General features: G+C 43.8%; 1 protein-coding gene across 1 annotated transcript; it reads right to left on the bottom strand.

Moving 5' to 3' along the window:
• Positions 1-312: 312 nt before the first annotated feature.
• LOC119445738 (uncharacterized) lies at positions 313-16028 on the bottom strand. The gene is made up of 2 exons (XM_037710025.2): positions 15010-16028; positions 313-1125 (listed from the first exon to the last, which is right to left on the bottom strand). Exons 1-2 carry the CDS (start codon positions 16016-16018, stop codon positions 932-934), a joined length of 1203 nt encoding a protein of 400 aa, XP_037565953.1. The 5' UTR covers positions 16019-16028; the 3' UTR covers positions 313-931.
• Between the last annotated feature and the right edge of the window lie 5516 nt (positions 16029-21544).

Here is a 21544-nt window from a genome sequence, read left to right as displayed (position 1 = left end):
GTTCCGTATTCGGTGGAAATGTTTATACAAACCACACAAAGTTTTGCCATAGCAACGCCGCATTCGAATCTCATAAGAATAAATATATTTTGTGTGGTTATTCAAATCAAATCGCACTGCGCACAAACTTGAAATTACGTAAATAGTTTCATTGGAAACAGTATACGCCAAATTTATGTTTCTTTTTTGTTAGTGACACTCGCAACACGTCAATTTTTATACTTTATACCCACAGCGTACAGCAAATTGTGCCCTTCGTTATAGTCCCTCCCTCCTCCCCCCCCCCAAAAAAAAAAAAAAAAGTTCGGTGTGTTAAATATTGTATCTAGCAGTGGGCAGCTAACAGATTGGGTAGCTTATCTTGAAATTGATAATTTCACCTGAACTTCGTTACGGGTACTATGTCTCAGCATAAATATTATATCGTATATAGTTCTATGTAACACTTGAGGCAAACTATAGCGCAGGTTTCAGGAACACATCGTGGTGAAGAGCGGCGCAGCTGCGGCGGCAACAAACGTTTAGACCAACAGAAACAATCAAGCTTTCATAATAAAGGCTGCAATACAATACACTTACTTGAGTTGTCCACTATTTTCTACACCTCTTGGGCACCTCTGTCAATTTTTTTCATAAAAGTTTGATTTCGTGACGGGTGTTCACGCAAAAAGCCATATAAAAGAAGTGCGCAATATTTGTGACACTCATACGCCAGGATACCAAACTTTTAGGAAAGAAATTGAGTATATACATTTAACAAATTTGTCTCGTGTTCAGAGGCAAACTGAAATAACACATGAGCTGCGCCCGGAATTCACGCCGTAGTTCTCATTTTGACTTTTCTGCAGATCGCTTTGCGCTGCTACCTAATGGCAACTATCGTGGGAAAATCCAGAATGACGAAATCTTGTACATGTAGGTTTTCTGTAGGCTAAGAAGGTTCAGCTCGCGGCTGCTCGTCATCAGGCTGTCGATAGGTGGGACCACATCGTTCCACTTCTTGTGGCTTCGTGCGTCTCCAGTCGTAAACGAAGAACAAGAACAGCACGCCAGCCACGATTGCATTGAGAGCGGCCATCATCCGATAGAAGGGGTCGTATGAGCCCATGGTGTCACGGAAGTACCCTGCAAAGCGAACATCGCGTACAGCTTAGGACAATACTCTTCGTAACAGCTTGCTGTACAAAAACATGTTTTAATGCTTGTTAGCAAAACAGTATTTTGTATCCTTTCATCTCCCAAAATTCTCCGCCATTGCTTTTTGAAGCACTATGTCTTGGTCTACACAGAATAGCAGCCAATAAGGACATGCGCTACATTGTGCTAAGTTAGACATGTGCTTAATTGTTATAAGTTTCTAGGTAATTAAATTAGCAGTATTAAAAGTGAATATATATACATATATATACATATATATATATATATACAGGGTTTTTCAGTTAACTTAGACCAAACTTTAAAAAAATATGCAAATGTCCACGTAGCTGGACTCAATCAAGTAATGTTGTTTGCTGTCGCTTGGAGATCATCAGATTATGTTTTGCAATCCTCCTAATTACATAACTGGTCTTAATTAATTGATCAACTTCTCAAATAATATAATTAGATGAAAAGTGTAAATGAGAAAATTATAGGGCACCATGAAAAACTACCTATACAGCTTTCTGTTCTCAATACGTGCTACATAAAAGTGTTTTTCTGAGCGTGAAATATGCCCCAGAATACATGCCATTTGCCTCGAGTGGACAGTCGCGCGTCAATTTTGCGTGTATTCGCGGGCTTCTTTCACTCTCGGAAAAACACGTTTATCTAGCACGTATTGAGCAACAGAAAGCTGTATCGGGAGTTTTTCATGTTGCTCTACAATTTTCTCATTGACACTTTCATCGGAATATATTATTTGAGAAGTTGATGAAGTATTTAAGACTAATTACCTAATTAGGCAAAATGCAACAAATAATTCGATTATCTCCAAGCAACGGCAAACAACACTACCTCTGTTGTGTCCAGCTACAGAGCATTTGTATATTCATAATGTTTAGCGCAAGTTAACTGAAACACCCTGTATTATATATCAGCATCATCATAGGCCTATATTAATGTCCACTGCAGGACGAAGGCAATCTTTGCAATCACTGCAGGACCTGCAATCTCCAATTACCCCTGTATTTCGCTAGCTGATTCCAAGTTGCGCCTGCAAATTTCCTAACTTCATCACGCCACCTAGTTTTCTGCCGTCCTCGACTAAGTTTCCCTTCTCTTGGTACCGATTCTGTAACTCTAATGATACATCGGTTATCCATCTTACGCATTAAATGACCTGCCAAGCTCCATTCTTTCCTCTTAATGTCAACCAGAATATCGGCTATCCCTGTTTGCTCTCTCATCCACACCACTCTCTTCCTGTCTCTTAACGTTATAGACCTAACATTTTTCATTTCATCGCTCTTTGTGCGGTCCTTAACTTGTGCTCGAGCTTCTTATAATATGTATAATATATATATATATATATATATATATATATATATTACTTATTAAATGTTGCACAAACAGAAATAACATTTTGACTAGGATGACATTTTTGTCAGCTGACCGCGTTCGGGCTTACGATAAGCATATAGCTAAGTTAAAGTATATTTGTGGTGGTTGTAAAAATAAACCGGCTTATATCGATCACTTTTTAACTACATAGCGTTAAGTGCCCCGTATCGCAGAAAATCCGGCGCCAGCGTAGGCATCCACGTCCATGGCGTAGAAATTCACCCTGAACCACCCCGACCATACAGGCCATCCATGCGCCATGTGGCGTAAGGGGTTGGTGAAGAAAAATGGAATTCCTCAAAGTAAAATTCGGCAGAAAAATCGTAAAGTACGACCTAACTACAACCTACAGACATGATAGCATCGGATTGTAACTTGAATGTCCGAGAAAACATAATTCTGTTACGGGAAAACTCAAACACAAGCACCTTTTCCAGCATCTATAACAACAGCGGTACGCTCAGGTATGTTACTTGCGAAAATCCCATCCAGAAGGCGCTCGCCTCCACGGCAGCGTAAAACGGTAGCGGCGCGGAGAGACGAAGGTGAAAAAAAAAAAAAAGCTTGCGTTACGACGCGCAAGGCTTAAGAACAGCGGAGCGACGATCGTGTAGTTGTAGTTTTATCAAGTTTTTTTGCTAGGTTTTGCTAGGTTTTTGGGCTCGAAACGGCCGTACGCTCCTCCCACGGACTTAACAGCTCGGCGTCGTAATGCCTCGGCTTCTGTGTATAGTCTGGGGTTTCAGCGCATGTTCCGCATATCGATCCACCTTCGTTCCCTTTCTCGATCGGCGTATTCGCGATCTTCGACTCTGCGCCTGTCACTTGGCTAAGGCTTCCTCGGCTCTCTGTGCAGGATCAGCTAGGCGTCGGCGATTGTATTCTTGTTTGGCCAAGCGGCGTGATTCCCGGAAAGCGGCCTCTTCCTCGTGAGTGCGGTTCTTCCTCGGTCTCCCCGTGGCTGCTACGACCGCCCGCACACTAGCAACCCTGCATTCACACCAGCTACAGGGGACATTTAAGGCAAACGGAGCAGACGCGCTGCGCGCAATGTCTAGACGCGGAGTCTTGCGAAGCTATCGCACACATGGTATGGAGTTGCTAGGCCACTTTGTGACATCATAACATGGCGAGGTATTGCGTCTCGCGTCACACACTACTACCGGCTTAAACAGCTCCGCTGTTAAAAAAAGGGCTCAAGTTAAAAGAGTGCAAAAATATAAACTATGGATTATTCAAGAAATAATCGGCAAAAGTCACGTAAAAGAAAGCTTATGGCGAAGGAGCAAGGATAACCCGGCAGATTTCATTCTGAAAGTGTAAGCCAAGACAAATCGCGAATAAGCTGGCGGCAACTGTAACGCATTCAGGAAGCACGCTTTACAAAAAGAAGCTTTCTTATTCTAGGCGGCATATAAACAAGTCTTGGAATGCATTGAACATTTTGACAAGGAAAGCAGGGAAGAACTAATATACACGAAATATTTAACGTTAACTTTCGAGGTAGTGAATAAACGAACTAGTAAGCAAAGTTAATATTTGTGGACACAATAGACAGGCTGCAACAGTCATTACCTGAAGCACATTACCTAAAGCTGGCATTTTCCACTACAGACCGATTAGTCTGCTTTAGTGAAATCACACAGCAAAAATTAGGGAATGTTGTTAAAACAATCTCTGTGACCCAGCTACTCACTGGGCTACGGTGGAATTCGCATAGGCGACATTGTTAGCAATTTTGATAAACTTAGGCTGCGGCTTCTACGCACTCTTTCGAGTGCGTATAAAAGTGGGAAGAAACAACAATTGCAGAATTAGAGGTGTATTACAATATTGTCATATCTTACGTGGATTTTCGAATAGCTTCTACAGCGCCGCATGGTCTCTTCTTGCGATAAAATCTCGTTAAATTGAAATGCTCATTATAAGTTCCGGAGTAGAAAAGGTACACTTTTTAGAGGGCATTTGGGATTTCGGGAATGTCTAAATTTCTAAAAGAACAGTTTAATAAGGCCTTTTCATAGACCTTTTAAGTCTATGAAAAGGCCTTATCACTAATTACTCATTTGAAAATTTTGTGTGTATAGTTTTCGAACCGTTTTTTTTTACCATTGCTAGGGATGCTTTCTTGACCGCTACCAAACGGTGAGAATTTCGTAAGGCTTACTGTGAACTCATAACAGTTCAATATGGTGTTACCCAGGGCTCTGTTATGGTGACCTTGTTGTTAAACCTCTACATCAATGATCTTGCTCCCCTACATATAAACGCATCTCTATATTAGTAGGCAGAGAGTACCGCGCTTGTATCAAACAGAAACTTAACGGATTGTGTTCGGTTGATGCAATAGGTCATACCTACAATCATAACTTCGTTTATTATTAGCAACTGCAGGTTAACAAATAAGGAAAAGGACAGCTAACGTGTTACCATAGGAAAATCCTGCTTAATATATATATATATATATATATATATATATATATATATATTGCGAACAAATACCAACTGCATATGTTCTAATATACCCCCCTCTGCAAAAGTCATACTCTATCTCAATAGTTCCTTGCGGCACTATGGAAGGTGCAGGACATTTTAGCCAATACGAAGGCCGAACGCCCCTCAAAATCTGTTCATTCGAGCCGCGTCGTCTGCTCAGCATCGGGTATGCCATCCTCCATGTTTGGTAAATCGACGGAGCAAATGTTTTGGCGTTGTAATAGTAAGCTGCAGTTACTTCAATGGGACAGCGTGGCTCCGCTTCATCTACACACATTTAGAGCATTTCCTGACAGAATATTTAGCCAGTAGTGATGGCGAATGCCCTTATAAATGTTCACCCGCGCTGCGTCATATGCTCAGCGTTTATTTGGCATTCGCTCGCCACCGTCATCACGTACCATACTAGAGCGGCGTAGTAAATTAAGGATGCAGTGAGCAATTCAACCTTTATAGAATTTTGCATCGTCAGCGCATCGCCAGTGCTAACTGTGGTGCGACCTGCTAACTGGAAATGAAACCACTTTTATGGCTGGGCACCATCTGTGTGGTCCTAGCAGCGTCAAAACAAGCGTATGATCTCACTGATAACAACAAAAATTACCGGCTTAACACTCAGCGTGCGATGAGATTAAGCGCAGACTGATTTTACCATTTATTTCTTGCTGTCAGGGCAGATCAGATTGATCAATTTGGATGAAACCGGGCGGTCAGGGTTGTACAGGCGCTGCCATATTTGTACGTAATCGCGGTTATAGGGTGGCTTTTACGGTTACCGGAGGTAACTACAAGATTTATTACGCCGTATACGACGCCCATACGCAAAGGTCTGAACATTTTACGTATCGCCGGAATGTATCATGTACGAAGCATAAATAAGGCTCTCTGGTCCGCCAATATTCAGACAGTTGTACGCCCGCAACTATATTGCGATTCGTAGTGATATCGATGATGTACTCCTCGTAACTTCGACAGTGCTGCAAGGTATTTGTGAGATAGTGTATAGGTATTTAGGGGTAGATTGCGATCAAACATTTCTCTCGGTTCTTCATAAAAATCACGTAGCTATGCGGCTAAGTTTAGTGTTCGCTGTCTTCTACACGATGATATCCACGTGTGATGTGTGCCAGAGAATACTTGTTTGCAAAGCACTTGTAGAATCGGTACTCATATATGGTGTTACAATGTATGGTGAGGCTGCACCTTCTAAGTTGTAACCTATTAAGAAAATGATCAGAAGAACAACATTAAATACTGCCTATGCTGTTGTCAGAGGTGTGACGACCGAACACCGTATTCCTCATAATCGTATCTTTCGCCACGTTTATGTCTTTATTCTCTTTCTTTGAACAGCTTGCCTAATGTTAGCTGGGTCAGACGGTATTTGCTGATGTTTACAAGTCTAACTTAGGCTGCGTTTATTGTTCACTCGTTTGGAATCTTGGTCTTCTTTTCTTTTCTTGCGTGTAAAATATCCCAGAATATAATATATTTTTCATTAAATGTATTTAAAAGGTTGGTGTCTATTCTTGGTTTCTATGTGTGGCACCGGCTACTCTTCTTACATGATGGTTGTCCGCGGAAAGTTGTCAACAATCACAAAACTGGACGAATAAACACATGGATGAACATCCATGTACTAAATCTTAGTACTGCAATATAAATAAATGTTTGCGCAACAGGCGAGTTCTCATAGCATACTCACAAGACCGAACTGTTCATACGCAACACATGTGTTCACACAGCATAAATGTTCACAAAATCAAGGTGTTCACACAGAAGATGATGGGCACTTGTGAATTAGGTCCCTCTTGAATAGCAGACTCTAAATACAACAGGCTTATACGCAGACACAAATGCTACCTGAAATCGAAAGCACAATAAACATGCAGTCAAGAGTGCCTGTTAATAATAACAATACGTGCAATAACTGTAATCTGACTTAGTATTTCTCGGATATTTTTGATTCCTCTAAAATTATTTTCATGCGGTATTTGATTCCTCTAAAGTTTTTCTGCTGGCTGTGGACCCAATATTTTTCCTAAGGATAGTGGCTGTCTATCCAAGTTACGTGGTTTATCGGAAAGCTTCTTACGGGTTTTTTGCTTTTGTTTCATGTTTTTGCAGTGTGGAAGAATGTGTTCAGTATTCTTCAGCCTCTTCAAATGAGCATGTAGCACTGTTAGTTTTTCTTATTTTATACAAGAAGCTTTTAGTATTGGCAGTGCCTAGCCGAAGCCTATGAACTGTGGTTTCCACATATCGGCTAATTTTAAACAGAATATTGAATTATATTCCAGGATCAATATAATGTAATTTAGAGTTCCGCGCATCATTTATGAACGAAGTTTCCTTCGACAATCTACCCCATAGTTTGTTCAATAAACATCACGCATCACACGTCGCTAGAGGAAGTAGTGATAATTCATTCTCTTGGTGCGCTGCACGTGCCATGGGATCAGCCACTACATTTCCTATGATTTCAGAGTGACTTGGAATCCACTGGAAAGTTAGGTCGTTTTGTAGTTATTTTGCTGTGGCGTATGTCTTCTATATTTCGTATGCCAATGTGCTGTTTTTTTTTGATAAGCTGATTTCATTTAATCACAGCAATGAGGCTTGCCAGTAACTCAAAACAACCCAGCGAGGAGGTCCTGACTGCGGACATATGTAACGTAAAGCAGAAAGTATTGCGTAAAGTTTTGCCGTTGTGGATGTTGTAAATTGGCAAAGCTTATACGCTCTTTTCTCTTGGTATGCAGGTATATAAAACGCTGATGTAGAGCTTTGCTTCGCTGATGTAGAGCTTTGATCCATCGGTATATACATGCATGCTATCTACGTACTTAGTGTAATGATGTCACAAAATTATTTGTTTTGTCGCAACATCGCAAGTTACTTATTTTGTCATATTTACGACCTATTCCAGGAAGTGATGTGACTCTTTCTGAAATTGCAAGTCACCATGGGGGATGATTTCAGGCCAGTATTCATAAGCAGGCAGTAAGCTTCGTCGAAGCTTCATCCCTCCCCAGAACGGGAATTGGCCTCCCTGGTGCAGTATTCGGCCACTACCTCCCTCATGACCCCGACAATTAACCCATGGCCCTCAGTCCCCAGCGGCTGCGGAGCACCTGACCAAGGCGGTGGTCAGACCTGCGACGCGGCAGAGGGTGCCAAGAATCTCTGGGTCCGGACAGGCCGCCAATGGAAACTGAACCTGGCAACGTTCAACACGCGCACCCTCTCGACTGAGACTATCTTAGCAGGACTATTTGAGGAATTATGAGGCATTGCCTGGGATATTATTGGCCTTAGTGAGGTCAGAAGAACTGATGAGGCTTACACAGTGCTGACTAACGGCCACGTCTTCTGCTACAGAGGTCTTCCAGATAACAGAGAATCCGGGGTAGGATTTCTAGTCCATAACAACATAGCGGGCAACATTGATGAATTCTACAGCATCAATAAGAGGGTAGCAGTCATCGTAATATAGCTAAATAGGAAGTACAAAATGAAGGTAGTACAGGCCTATGCCCCAACCTCTAGTTACGGTTTGAAGAAATAGAACAGTTTTATGAAGATGTTGAATTAGCAATGAGAAAGGTGCAAACTCAGTATACTGTAGTCATGGGCGACTTCAATGCAAAATTTAAGAAAAAGCAGGCTGGCGAGCAAGAAACTGGCAACTACGGCATCGATTCTAGGAGTGCAAGAGGAGAGATGTTGGTAGAATTCGCGGAAAGGAATAGGCTCCAAATAATGAATACATTCTTCAGGAAGCGCAGCAACAGGAAGTGGACCTGGAAAAGCCCTAATGAAGAAACAAGGAAAGAAATAGATTTCATACTCTCTACCGATCCAAGCATAGTGCAGAATGTAGAAGTGTTAGGTAAGGTAAAGTGCAGTGACCATAGGCTAGTGAGGTCTAGGATTTCTCTCAATCTGAAGAGAGAAAGAGTAAAATTAGTTAAGAGGAAACAGGCCAACCTAGACGCAGTAAGGGTAAAAGCAGATCAATTCAGGCTGGTGCTCGCGAACAAATATGCAGCTTTAGAACAGGAAGATGAAGACAACACAGAGGTGATGAATGAAACCGTAACTAGGCTGATATCAGAAGCAGCAATTGAAGTGGGAGGTAAGGCACCAAGGCAACCTGTAGGTAAGCTCTCCGAAGAAACAAAGGACCTAATAAAGAAACGACAAAACATGAAAGTGACCAACTCAAGAGATCAGATAGAATTCGATGAACTGTCAAAACTGATCAACAAGAAGAAAGTAAGGAATATTCGAAATTATAACATGGGAAAGATTGAGGAAGCCGTAAAATATGGACGCAACCTGAAATCAGTAAGACGAAAGCTTGGCATAGGACAAGGCAAGATATATTCACTGAAAGATAAGCATGGTAATATCATCAGCAATTTCGATGACATAGTCAAAGGAGCGGAAGAATTCTATATTGACTTGTACAGCGCCCAAAACAGCCAAGCTACTTTCATTCGAAATAGCGAGGAACCGCATACAGAGGCTCCTTCTATAACTAGCAATGAAGTTAGAAGGGCCTTGAAAGCCATGACCAGGGGAAAAGCTGCTGGAGAAGATGGAATAACAGTAGATTTAATCAAAGATGGAGGAGATATCATGCTTGAAAAGCTGGCGGCCCTTTATACGCAATGCCTCACAACTTCAAGTGTACCAGAGAGCTGGAAGAACGCCAACATTATACTTATCCATAAGAAGGGAGACGTTAATGAATTGAAGAATTACAGACCCATTAGCTTGCTTTACGTATTGTATAAAATATTCACCAAGATAATTTCCAAAAGAATCAGGGCAACACTTGACTTCAGCCAACCAAGCGAACAGGCTGGCTTCAGGAAGGGATATCCTACGATGGGTGATATCCATGTCCTCAATCAGGTGATCTAGAAATCTGCGGAATACAAGGAACCTCTCTATATGGCTTTCAAAGATTATGAAAAGGCATTTGATTCAGTAGAGACACCAGCAGTCATAGATGCATTGCATATTCAAGGAGTGCAGGCGACATAGGTGACTATCGTAGCAAATATCTACAAGTATTCAACAGCTACCTTGGTTCTCCATAAGAAAAGTTGAAAGTTATCTATCAAGAATGGGGTCAGGCAAGGAGACACAATCTCTCCAATGCTATTCACTGCATGCTTGGAAGAAGTATTTAAGCTCTTAGACTGGGAAGACTTAGGAGTGAGGATTAACGGCGAATATCTCAGCAACCTTCGCTTTGCAGATGACATTGTCCTATTCAGCAAAAATGGGGATGAATTACAGCAAATGATTGAGGAGATTAACCGAGAAAGTGTTAGAATTGGGTTGAAGATAAATATGCAGAAGACAAATATTATGTTCAATAGCTTGGCAAGGGAACCCGAATTCAGGATTGCCAGTCAGCCTCTAGAATCTGTAAAGGAGTATGTTTATCTAGGTCAATTACTCACAGGGGACCCTGATCATGAGAAAGAAATTTACAGAATATAAAATTACCATGGAGTACATACGGCAGGCATTGCCAAATCCTGACTGGGAGCTTACCACTGTCGTTGAAAAGAAAAGTGTACAATCATTGCATTCTACCGGTACTAACATATGGGCCAGAAACTTGGGGGTTAACAAAGAAGCTCCAGAACAAGTTAAGGACTCCACAAAGTGCGATGGAACGAAAAATCTTAGGAGTAGCGTTACGAGACAGGAAGAGAGCGAGATCTGAAGTGAAGGCGCGAAAAAGACAACGGACGAAGAGAGAGCACACACACACAGGGCGCCACTCCCAACAATGTTTAATCAGAAAAAACGCCACTATTTTATACAGGGAGCGCAATCACAGTTTCTCAGTGCGCATTCGCGTTCAGGTAAGGTTGTTCTTTGCGTGATAGAGATATTGAGGCAACACTTACGCACTTATCACCTGCCTCGATGATCCTTTTGGCCTCAATTATTAAACGAACCCATTTGTCACGGCTTCTGGCAACCACAGCGCAGGCGTAGAAGTCTAGCTTACATTTGCAGTCTCTACAATGAATTGCCAGGTGGCCCTCTCTCCCAATGTTGACTTTGTTTTTATGTTGCCTCAGCCTGTCATTCAGGCACTGCTCGGGTTGGCCCACGTAATTTCTACCGCAATCTAAAGGAATTTCGTAAACTACTCCTGCCTGACAATCTACGTATTGGTTCTCGTGTTTTGTGACACAGGCCGGTGCCATGCTCAGATCATGCTTAACCAACACGCCCAACTATCCATCCTATTAACAAGGATGAGAGCGGTGTGGATCAGAGAACAAACGGGGACAGACTATATTCTAGTTGACATTAAGCGGAAGAAATGGAGCTGGGCAGGCCATGTAATGAGTAGGACGGATAACCGGTGGACCATTAGGGTTACAGAATGGATACCAAGAGAAGGCCAGTGCAGTCGAGGACGGCAGAAAACCAGGTGGGATGATGAAGTTAGGAGATTCGCAGGCGCAAGTTGGAATACGCTAGCGCAAGACAGGGGTAATTGGAGATCGCAGGGAGAGGCCTTCGGCCTGCAGTGGGCGTAAAATATAGGCTGATGCTGATGAATGATGATGATGAGGTTTTTGCACCGCCCTATATCGTCATGAATGCGTGCAGCGGTTCTATCCTGAAGGTCTTGGAATAATGTATGATTAGCGTGTTGTGTTGCCAAACAAAAAAAAGTGACAAGTTTCCGTAAATCTTAGTGCATGAAAAATTGGTTGGCGGGACTCGGCAATTACCAAAGCATTGGCAGATGCACGCGGAACGCCAAGACATATAGACTACTGGCCATTAATCTTTGAATAATTTCTTCCAGATTACGGAATATTTCATGTAACACAGGAGCAGAGTATGCTATTCTTCGTCCAATGATCGCCGACTGAACGCGGAATAAAGAAGAGGTTGAACTACCCTATCTTACTCCAACAAGCCGACGAAGAATGTTGATTAGAGAGTTGACTTTCTCCTCTAATGCTTTTATTTGCGGAGGCCATGATAGCCGTCTGTCTACAATAATACCCAAGAACTTGGGTTCTCGGACAAGTTGCAAAGCTGAGAGTCTAGCACGAACTGAAATCTCTTGAGGCATTTCCTTGTAAAATGAAGTACTGCAGCTTTCTGTCGTGATATAATCATACGCTACTTTTCAAAAAAACATTAATTATTATTAGGCCAGCTTGTAGCTTTTGATGAGTGTCTTGAGTACTCGAGTCAGAAGCCCATATGCACATGTCGTCTGCGTATATAAAATAATTGAAGGTAGCAGGCATGATATGGGCAATTCAGTCATCACATAGTTAAAGAGAAATGGAATGAGTACACTACCTTGTGGAATGCCTTGATTTATTTTATTCTGTGTGCTTTTGCCATTCCGCAATCTATCTCAGTGTTCGGCCAACTATGCCCAACTGAATTAACTCATGTAGTAGGTGAGTGTGGCTGGCTGTGTCAAATGCACGCTTCATGTCTACAAACACTGCACTGGGGATTCTTTCATAGCTCCTCCCATGATATACGTATCTAACAAGATCTAAAATAACATCCATCGTGCCACGGCGCCTGCGAAAGCCAGCCATATATTCAGGCAGTGCGTTGGTGCATTCTGTCCACCACTGTAACCTAGCGTCAATAATCTTTTATATTGTATCGGTTATCGCATGTATAGCGTATCCGTTAACATGCATGTAAATGGTTCATTCGGCGACTGTGCGGTTGAGAACTAAATATAAAATATTTTATAGTAAGATTATAGCTGATTACTACAAGTTGTAAGCTTTCTGACTTTCTGCAAGGCACAACATTGCGGGTTGCCCTGTCCGGCATACTATCATCAATGCTTCTCTGATCTGATATTGTATATTTGCTGCAAAAGAAGCCTTACATAAATGACAATCAATCAACCAATAATCTGTCAGAGAGTCAGTCAAGCGTTAATTACGCTTTCTATGCTTTACAAATGCACTTCGTTTTTCGTTCGGCATTCAAACCGAAGCAAATTTATGAGGAATGTTTTGGGGTAGTGGGGCTAGTCAAGCTGCAGATATGCAGCTTTTACGCCCTGCTATCCTCACCATAAATGGTACACTCTGTTGTGTTACAAATGTACTAATGTGGTGAAATAAAGCAAATCTCAAAAAACGCCTATGTAGAAAAGTAGACGCCTGCATAAATATTTCACCTAATCTAGACAGCGACTTCCCGAAGGGCCAGAATATTAAACGGGGGTTAAATACAACCAGTGCTCAGCTAGCGTCTATTGATTTTTGGATTCACATTTATGAAATTGGTTGCATTTTTCTCCTTGTGATAACCTGCCTAATGCTTATACTGTATGTATGTTTACTACTTCTCCACTTATGCCTATCTTAGTCATGCATTTCTCAGCCTCATAATTATTTTGCAGAACACCCTTGGCAATTTCCGCTGAGCTCAGATAGAATTATTAAACTCACTTCAGTGTCATAACCAAGAATGTCTTTGTATTTGTGTGAGTAGCAAAGCACTTAAGAAAAAAGACCTTGCTGTGATGGCATTAGTGTGATTGTAACTACGTAAACTGAGTCGTGTGTTTTCGAAAGGGCATAAACTTGGGCCTAACGCCATTGTCTTACATTTCGGCTCGACTTGCACTTGACCAGTGTAAGAAAAATTTGTATCTGGAAACACATTTATTCAGAGATATTACGGAAGCGGCTGATATCGAAAAATGAAAAGCTGTTTGCGTGAGAACTCCGTGAATATTATCATGAAAATATTTTTGTGGACTTTTTGTAGACAGCATTTGCTTGTGTGTGAGTAAATATGGTAGTAATTATTGGGGTGACTATGATCGTCTTCATTATAATGCTGGTGTTCTTTATAAAACATAAATATACGTTATGGATTCGCCAGTATAAATTTTGGATTTTAGCGTGGTTTGTTTGCGCGCTTAGACTTTCTCGGCCGCTACTCATTTTTCTGGATTTCTTTCTTTGCCGCAACCAATAACATACTTACACTTGGTCACTATGAAACGCGATCTCATCATTCTTGAGTTTGATATATTCATGAAATGTGTTATTTGCACCTTTGATTGCCCGTTCGAAGCATGTAAATATAGAAATAACAACTGCTTGCTGCTTTAGGACATGTAATAAAGGCTATTTAACACGATGAACCCCGTAACCATAAACCAATCGCAAGCCAAAAAGAACTCACTGATTGGTACAATAAAGGCGGCACACAACCCATTATACTCTCTTTCAGAAACATTTTCCTACTTGTTTCTCAGTGATGCACGCGGTATTGGACATTAAATTTGGCTAGAATGATGACAGATTCAAATTGACATCGCCTGCGATTTTACCATTCGATATAACGACCGGATTACCATTGCAATGGAGGCATGAGTGCAGTACGAATCAGTCGATATCATTTGTTTACTCGTCTGTGACAGCCAATCTGTCAATTCTGCGCACAGTTTGACACTCGCTAGCGAAAGGTACGTAGCGCAGTAAATATTCTCAGTTAGAGTGCCTTGTTTTCCTGCGGGGACGTGTAATTCAGGTGCCATAAATGCTGCGGTATCGTGTATATCAGATGTCATAACTTTATAAATTCTGTTGGAATGGTGTCGTCGCTGTTATGACTTCAATGCATTTACTGCGTCCCTTTACGAAGGATCTCCTGTTTGCAAGGCTAAGCAAGGTTGTTCCTTTGTACAATTACCGTGATGTGTCCCCCTCCAACCAGGAATGATGCTGATAATGTGACAATTTGGAATTATAAATATGCACATTTCTTATGAAGTTACCAGATGTAATCACATGCCCAACAAAATATTGGCGAGCTCGCGGCTGGTTGAGCCGCTCCTCCAAACGATTCTTGACATGCATGTACTAGCTATACAATCTGTCCTTATTCGGGGTGACATTCGTTGAAGCTTTTGCTTACCGAGTATTGTAGGGCTGCTGAGAGACACCGGGATCATCGTCAGTCCAAAAAGGCCCGAGCAGGTCGCCACCCTTTCGATGCCCAAGTATTGAGCCAGCAGGATACCCCGGACAGAGATGACGAACCCTTGCGCCAGGGATTCGGCGATGCGCAGGACTGTAATGATGACCATTGACTTCGCGTGCGGCATTGTCATGGTGGAGGCAGCTTCGACTGCAAAGGCGCAAGCGTACATCGGTAACCGACAGGCTGTCGCGCAATCAGACAGGGGCACGACACATAGGCGCGCTAGTATGTGGCCGACTGCGCCGAAGATCACGAGCTGCACTGCAACGGACAGTTCGATGCCCTTGTCGGTTGCATAGTCCACAATGGTTGTGCCGAAAGACACAAGGGAATATTCGCTGACTACAGTTGCAGCCAGAAACACGTAGAATGCCGGCGTTCTCAGCAATGCTACTAGAGAATTGAAGAGGCTGCGCGTGAGGTGACGTTTCGTTTTAGTCGAAACAAAAGATGAACAATCTTCTGCCACGGTTCCACGATCATGTAAGTCGGTGCCAGCTTCTTCGACGTCTTCTAGGTTTGAATTGGCTGCCCTATGTAGATTCGGATTCACGATATCGGCTTCGCTGTGCATATTTCCTTGAATGCTGCTCACTGCGAAGTCTGAGGGCTCATCGAGGGGAAGCGGTGCTGCCTTGACCGATTTCGAAGAACTGGCGTTCCTCCGAAGCAAGAAGTTGCTGATGGCATATTTGAGGCTGTTAAAATTGATGCTTGAAGGCCTTCGTAGAAGCATGCCCAGTGGTACAGAATTTAAAATTATGCCACCGCATATTAGTAAGGCTCCTTGGAGGGCGTAAGTGTCTCGAAGCCTGGCCAGTAAAACGGGGCCATAAAGTCCAGCGACGCCCCAGGCAAGGAACGTCATTGACATGGCTGTGCCTTTGTACTTCTCAAAAAGCATGAGATTGTAAATGGAGACGGACATGAGAAACATTCCCATGCCGAGACCTGAAAAACAAAGAAAAAAGAAACAGAGGGTGTGACATTAAAGCAGCTGCTAAACAAAAACAAAAAAGGTATGGTACGATGTAAAACATGTTCCACTTAAAGCAGATCGAAGCCTCGTCCTTGTTCTTATGCAAGCGCGTAAGTTTCTTCTTCCAACCACGTTAGTAACTACCCAATATAATAATTTTTGTAGTTAAGTGTGAGGAGTTATTTTTAACAATGTGGTTAAAATGAAACTCGCTTGCCCTCCAGAACACATGCTTCTACAATTTCGAAGATATATCAAGGCGAGTTGAATGTGTAAGCAAATTGTTTGGTCATACCTCAGACAGTCCAGCACTTTGATAGCTTGGAAAGCGTTCAGTGCTCCCGTTTATGGAATAGAAAAATACGAGTTCCAGTCTTGCAGGGCATTTTTTTACGTAAAACGTCATTTAGTTCATTGACTAGGGTGGCTTGCTAAAACAGCATGTAACGAAACCTTGTTATAGTATTATCGCTTATATCTTTGCAATCGTACTGCCCACGCGCCTTACTTAGGTATCTCTCTGTAGAGAAACGACGCCATTAGTCGAATATGCATGGGTCGCTGGCACAGATGTCGCTTTGTCGTGCCACCCATGAAGAATTAGGAGATCAATTCAGCCTCTGGCACGGTGTTCTGAGATGCATAGATCGGTAGTACATTTGTCATTACCAGCAGAAGGAGGCCCGTTGAAAGCACACTATCTCACAGTAGGTATAATTCATCGAACTAAAACAGGCACTCATGAGGAGTTTCAAGTGTTTACAAGTCTGCGATTTGTTGCAGGAATTTCACGCTTGCTCAGCTATGGTAGCCCTCCGTTCTGCACAGAGGATGAACAAACGATGTCAAGAGCCTCGGACAGCAAGACAGAGTTATACCCAACTCCTTTGACCATGGCGGGACCTGTCTGTCTCCATAGGAAGCGCAAGCACTGGGGATGAAGGAAGCTCAAGAGCTCGAACCAGCTGAGAATGCGGCAGGCTCGAGCAATGCAGGGCACTGTCGCGCGCCGCTAGTAGAGAGGTAATTACTGTGCCCTAGTGCTCAAATACCTTCTGCAAAAGAAACGGGCCTGCTACGAATGGGGCGCGAGCGCGGACAAGTTTGACGGGTTATTGGGATAAGTACAATAAATTTCACTAGAAGTATTTCAGAGTAGGGCGATGTTTAAACTGGCGCTTAAAATCTTTTAGCTAAATTATCTGAGATGTAGATAATTGTATTTCAATGAAAGAAGGGGATATTTCAATCCGTAACTGCCTTGTGGTGTAGGCGTTTTGTCGCTTTCAGGTGCTCTGGAGAACACTGATTTCGGCAGGTCTAAATCGAGAGCTCCAATTATATTCGGATGGTCCTCTCGGAGCGCCAGCCTACCATTCAGAGCACCCCGTACCGCTCTAACTTGGCAGTCCGAGCGCAAGCGAGATCTGACTGCGAGAGTGGACACCCACCGCCTCGTCTTCCGCATTTCGCGCTGGTGTAGCTGCTGCCGCCGCCCCTGTAAATGGACTGTAGGCCAAGGAGGTTCGGAGATTCCCTCGTCTCCAATTTCATTTTTCAGGCCCACTTGCTCTGGCTGGCACAACAGGTACATTTTAACAAGTATATGGATGCTCCAAGCGAATTCCGCCGTCGTCGTCGTCGTCGCCGCCGCCGTGATGTTCCTTGCCATAACCTCGCCGCCACGTGCAGTACGCGGTCAGTGCGAATGAAAGCGGGCAAGGGTGAGCCGTCAAGGATGGTGGTTCGATCTCACGCATGCAATGCGGCAATACGGGCAGGGAGCGCATCGTCTTCCATCGTGCACAAGACAGCAGAGGGGTGTTGCACTCTGGCGGAGACTGCGCATGGCGCGGTTCAGCGCAGCCAGGCGATGGTTCGACTTTCGGTCGAAACTGGCAGGTTTTTTTTAAAGTTTGTTCTGCGGGATAAAACATTTGGTGCGCGCAATTTGTACAGTTGTATACACATATAGTTGGTTATGTCAGATGGAATCTAACATATATCTATGGTGTGTACCATAGATACATGAATGGTACTTAGTTGAGCGGTTTGAATGTGCCCCACATTTGACAGATAGTGGCGCCATGACGAGTGCAGTCCGGGGAATTGCACACGAGGTATAGTGTATCTTTGAGGGAAGCTGGGCGAGAGCTGAGGGGACAGGTCTCGCCGAACGCTGCCCGATCCGGAGCCCACAGACCGGTTCCAGATAGTGTTAATGTTGCGCCCACACGTATACTTTTTGAGGCAACCTCCTCGCGGCAGTACAGACAAGGCGGGAGGTCTCATACACACGCAATTATTATTGCTCGTGTGGAGCGTAGAAAAACATCCTTTTTTGATGGTAGGCTTAGGAGTGAGAATCAACGGCGAATATCTCAGCAACCTGCGGTTTGCAGATGACATTGTCCTATTCAGCAACAATGGGGATGAATTACACAAATGACTGAGGACCTTAAACGAGAAAGTGTAAGAGTGGGGTTGAAGATTAATATGCAGAAGACAAATGTAATGTTCAATAGCCTGCCAAGAGAACAAGAATTCAGGATCACCAGTCAGCCTTTAGAGTCTGTAAAGGAGTACGTTTATCTAGGGCAATTACTCACAGGGGACCCTGATCATGTGAATGAAATTTATAGAAGAATAAAGTTGGGCTGGAGTGCATACGGCAGGCATTACCAAATCCTGGCTGGGAGATTTCCACTGTCGTTGAAAACAAAAGTATACAATCATTGTATTCTACCAGTGCTAAGATATGGGGCAGAAACCTGGAGGTTAACAAAGAAGCTCGAGAACAAGTTAAGGACCGCACGAAGAGCGATGAAACGAAAAATGTTAGGCCTAACGTTATGAGACAGATAGAGAGCGGTGTGGATCAGAGAACAAACGGGGATAGCCGACATTCTTGTTGACATTAAGCGGAAAAAGTGGAGCTGGGAAGGCCATGTAATGCGTAGGATGGATAACCGGTAGACGATTAGGGTTACAGAATGGATACCAAGAGAAAGGAAACGCAGTCGGGCAAGGCAGAAAGCTAGGTGGAGTGATGAAGCTAGGAAATTCGCAGCCGCAAGTTGGAATCAGCTAGCGCAAGACAGGGGTAATTGGAGGTCGCAGGGAGAGGCCTTCGTCCGGCAGTAGACATAAATATAGGCTGATTATTATTATTATATTATGATGATCATGATGATGATCATGGTCATATCCATGGAGGTTTGTGGCTCGCTGCGTCTACCTGAATGTATCCTGGTGAATATGGATGTGGTATCCAAACAAATGGCCCCATGATCGTGAACGCCGACACTTCGTGTTGCTGGTTAACGGCAAAACGCAATCTATTCAATACCTTGCGAAGGTTTTTCATCGCTTGGACCAAATTTGTATATATAACTAGTTTGATAACTAATTACTCTGCAGTAGTTTTGATCGCAAGGTGGTAGATGCATCAAATATAACCTGCAGCTCGGCGAATAGATATGGCGACACAAGTGGAACGAGAAGGTGGCAAGTGTCACTGGCCAGGTAATCGCTGCAAAGAAGGTTTTAAAACCATTTTGGTCGCTATTTCCCTAACTTGTCCGGCCTTAATCCCGTCTCAAAACAAGTGCAGTGTTCATAGTTCGCGAGAAGCCTTGTGTCTGGGAGTTACGCCAGCACTCGAATTGCGGGCGAAATTCGCGTTTGCCACCATTGAGCATGGAGGTACCAACAGAATACGCAATTAATATCAGTCGCCTTGACCGCTTTGAGTTTGCAGATATACTTCAATATGCTTCATAAGCACGTCAGTATATAATACAACTCGCAAAAATAAATGCGGGCAGCTTGCACTAGTGGTGCAAGGCTGGAGTAAACAGCGGAGCTGGTGATCGACCTAGCTACTTCCAGGTTTTACTAGGCTTGGCTAAGTTTTGCAAGGAAGTTTTAAGTGCCGCTAGGCACGGTTGGCCGCCGAATCGGTTGGCCGCCGACGCGCAGATTCTCGCTTGGCCGCGCGACCCGCTTCAATATGAGCGGCTTCTTCTTCGGGTATCCGGATCTTCTTCAGTCGTCCCATGTCAAGGGTACATGTACACGCCATAGAGACAACGAGACTTCTGCAGCCGTCGCGGCGGCTCTGAGCTTCATCGCCCTGGTGACGTCACGGCCAAGCTGCGCCTCCACACTTGCCGGGCCGTGGCGTGGCCTCGTTGGTGCTGCTACAATTTCTTTCTTACTCTCGCTCTCATTTTCTATTTCTCACTCCCCAGCAAGCACGCGCCGCGCCCACGCTCTCCTTCCCTCTCCTTGACGTCCTATGTCAAGGCAACATGTGCGTAGCACTGAGAGGAGGCGAAGCACACGCCGCTCCGCCAGGTTGTTTCTAGGCAGGGCGCGGTGACATAATCGCCAGGCGCAGTTTTCTGTTCGCACTACGCGGCCTAAACTAGTGCTTGAACAGCTCAGATGTTAAAAACTATCCTATAGGACTACTTGATTTCAGAACCAAATTAAGTTACCTTAGAAAAAAAATAGGAGGTTTTTTTAGTGCCAAAACCACGATCTGATTATAAGGAACGCCGTAGTGCGGGACTCCGGGATGATTTGGACCACCTGGCGCCGGGATTCGATCTCGCGACCTCGTGCTCAGCAGCCCAACACCATAGCCACTGAGCAACCACGCCGGGTAAAGTTACCTTAGAACCTGCGAAAGGTGAGTACCATAGTAACAGGGAAAGTAGGTAGAAATAGGCTTACAAGTGCATGGATTTGAAATGTGTTAAATCAATGAAAACGAGGATATTCCGGCTCATCTGTACAAGAGACGCGCAGCGGATTACGGCGACAAGCATAACCTGGACCTGTTAGACCAGGGGGCGAAAATACGCGACACAGCGCCACCCCAGAAAGCAGCATCTTAACCATCAGATGCCATGAAGGTCTCACGTAGCAACACGTGCGTCTGAAAGAGCTAGTTCTACGCCGCTTGTCGACTCATGCATCATTCGCATAATGGTGTCAGAAGGGATTGTGCGAGAGCTTGAGGCAAAATACATCGGCGATCACACACGGAAACAAACATATATACCAAACTATAGTTGGAAGCCAAATAAAGGCCTCGATCGCCCATGTGAAACACCGGAAATCTGGACAGCGCTTCATTCCCTAACTCGTAACACAACACCAGGACAAGACGGTTCCATAAATAAAATCCTCAGAAACCTGGACGACGACTCGATAGCAGCCCTAACGATTTTCTTTAATAGGGATTGGGAAGCGGGAACCCTACCAAAGGAGTTGAAGTAGGCGCATATAGTACATATACCAAAACCGGGCGAGCCTCCAGGCCTCACCAATATACGACCCTTTCCCTGACGTCGTGCCTGGGGAAACTTTTCGAAAACGCGGTGCTCATTCGCCTGAAGCCTCACGTGAATGACACGGGTTTCTTTTCTGACACGATGTAAGGCTTCAGGCCGCATTTGTTGTCTCAAGACGTACTACTCC

The sequence above is a fragment of the Dermacentor silvarum genome, chromosome 3 (assembly GCF_013339745.2).
Source record: "Dermacentor silvarum isolate Dsil-2018 chromosome 3, BIME_Dsil_1.4, whole genome shotgun sequence".
NCBI classification, from domain to species: Eukaryota; Metazoa; Arthropoda; class Arachnida; order Ixodida; family Ixodidae; genus Dermacentor; species Dermacentor silvarum.
The sequence above is the reverse complement of the archived record's forward strand: the minus strand, read 5'-3'. Positions and strand labels throughout refer to the sequence as shown.

What these genes read in the sequence shown, in the direction of transcription:
- LOC119445738 (XM_037710025.2), bottom strand. Translation starts at nt 16,018, where the DNA reads ATGGGAATGTTTCTCATGTCCGTCTCCATTTACAATCTCATGCTTTTT. An exon ending in CAGCAGCCCTACAATACTCG is followed by an intron (nt 1,126 to 15,009) that starts GTAAGCAAAAGC and finishes TTCGCTTTGCAG; the next exon opens with GGTACTTCCGTGACACCATG.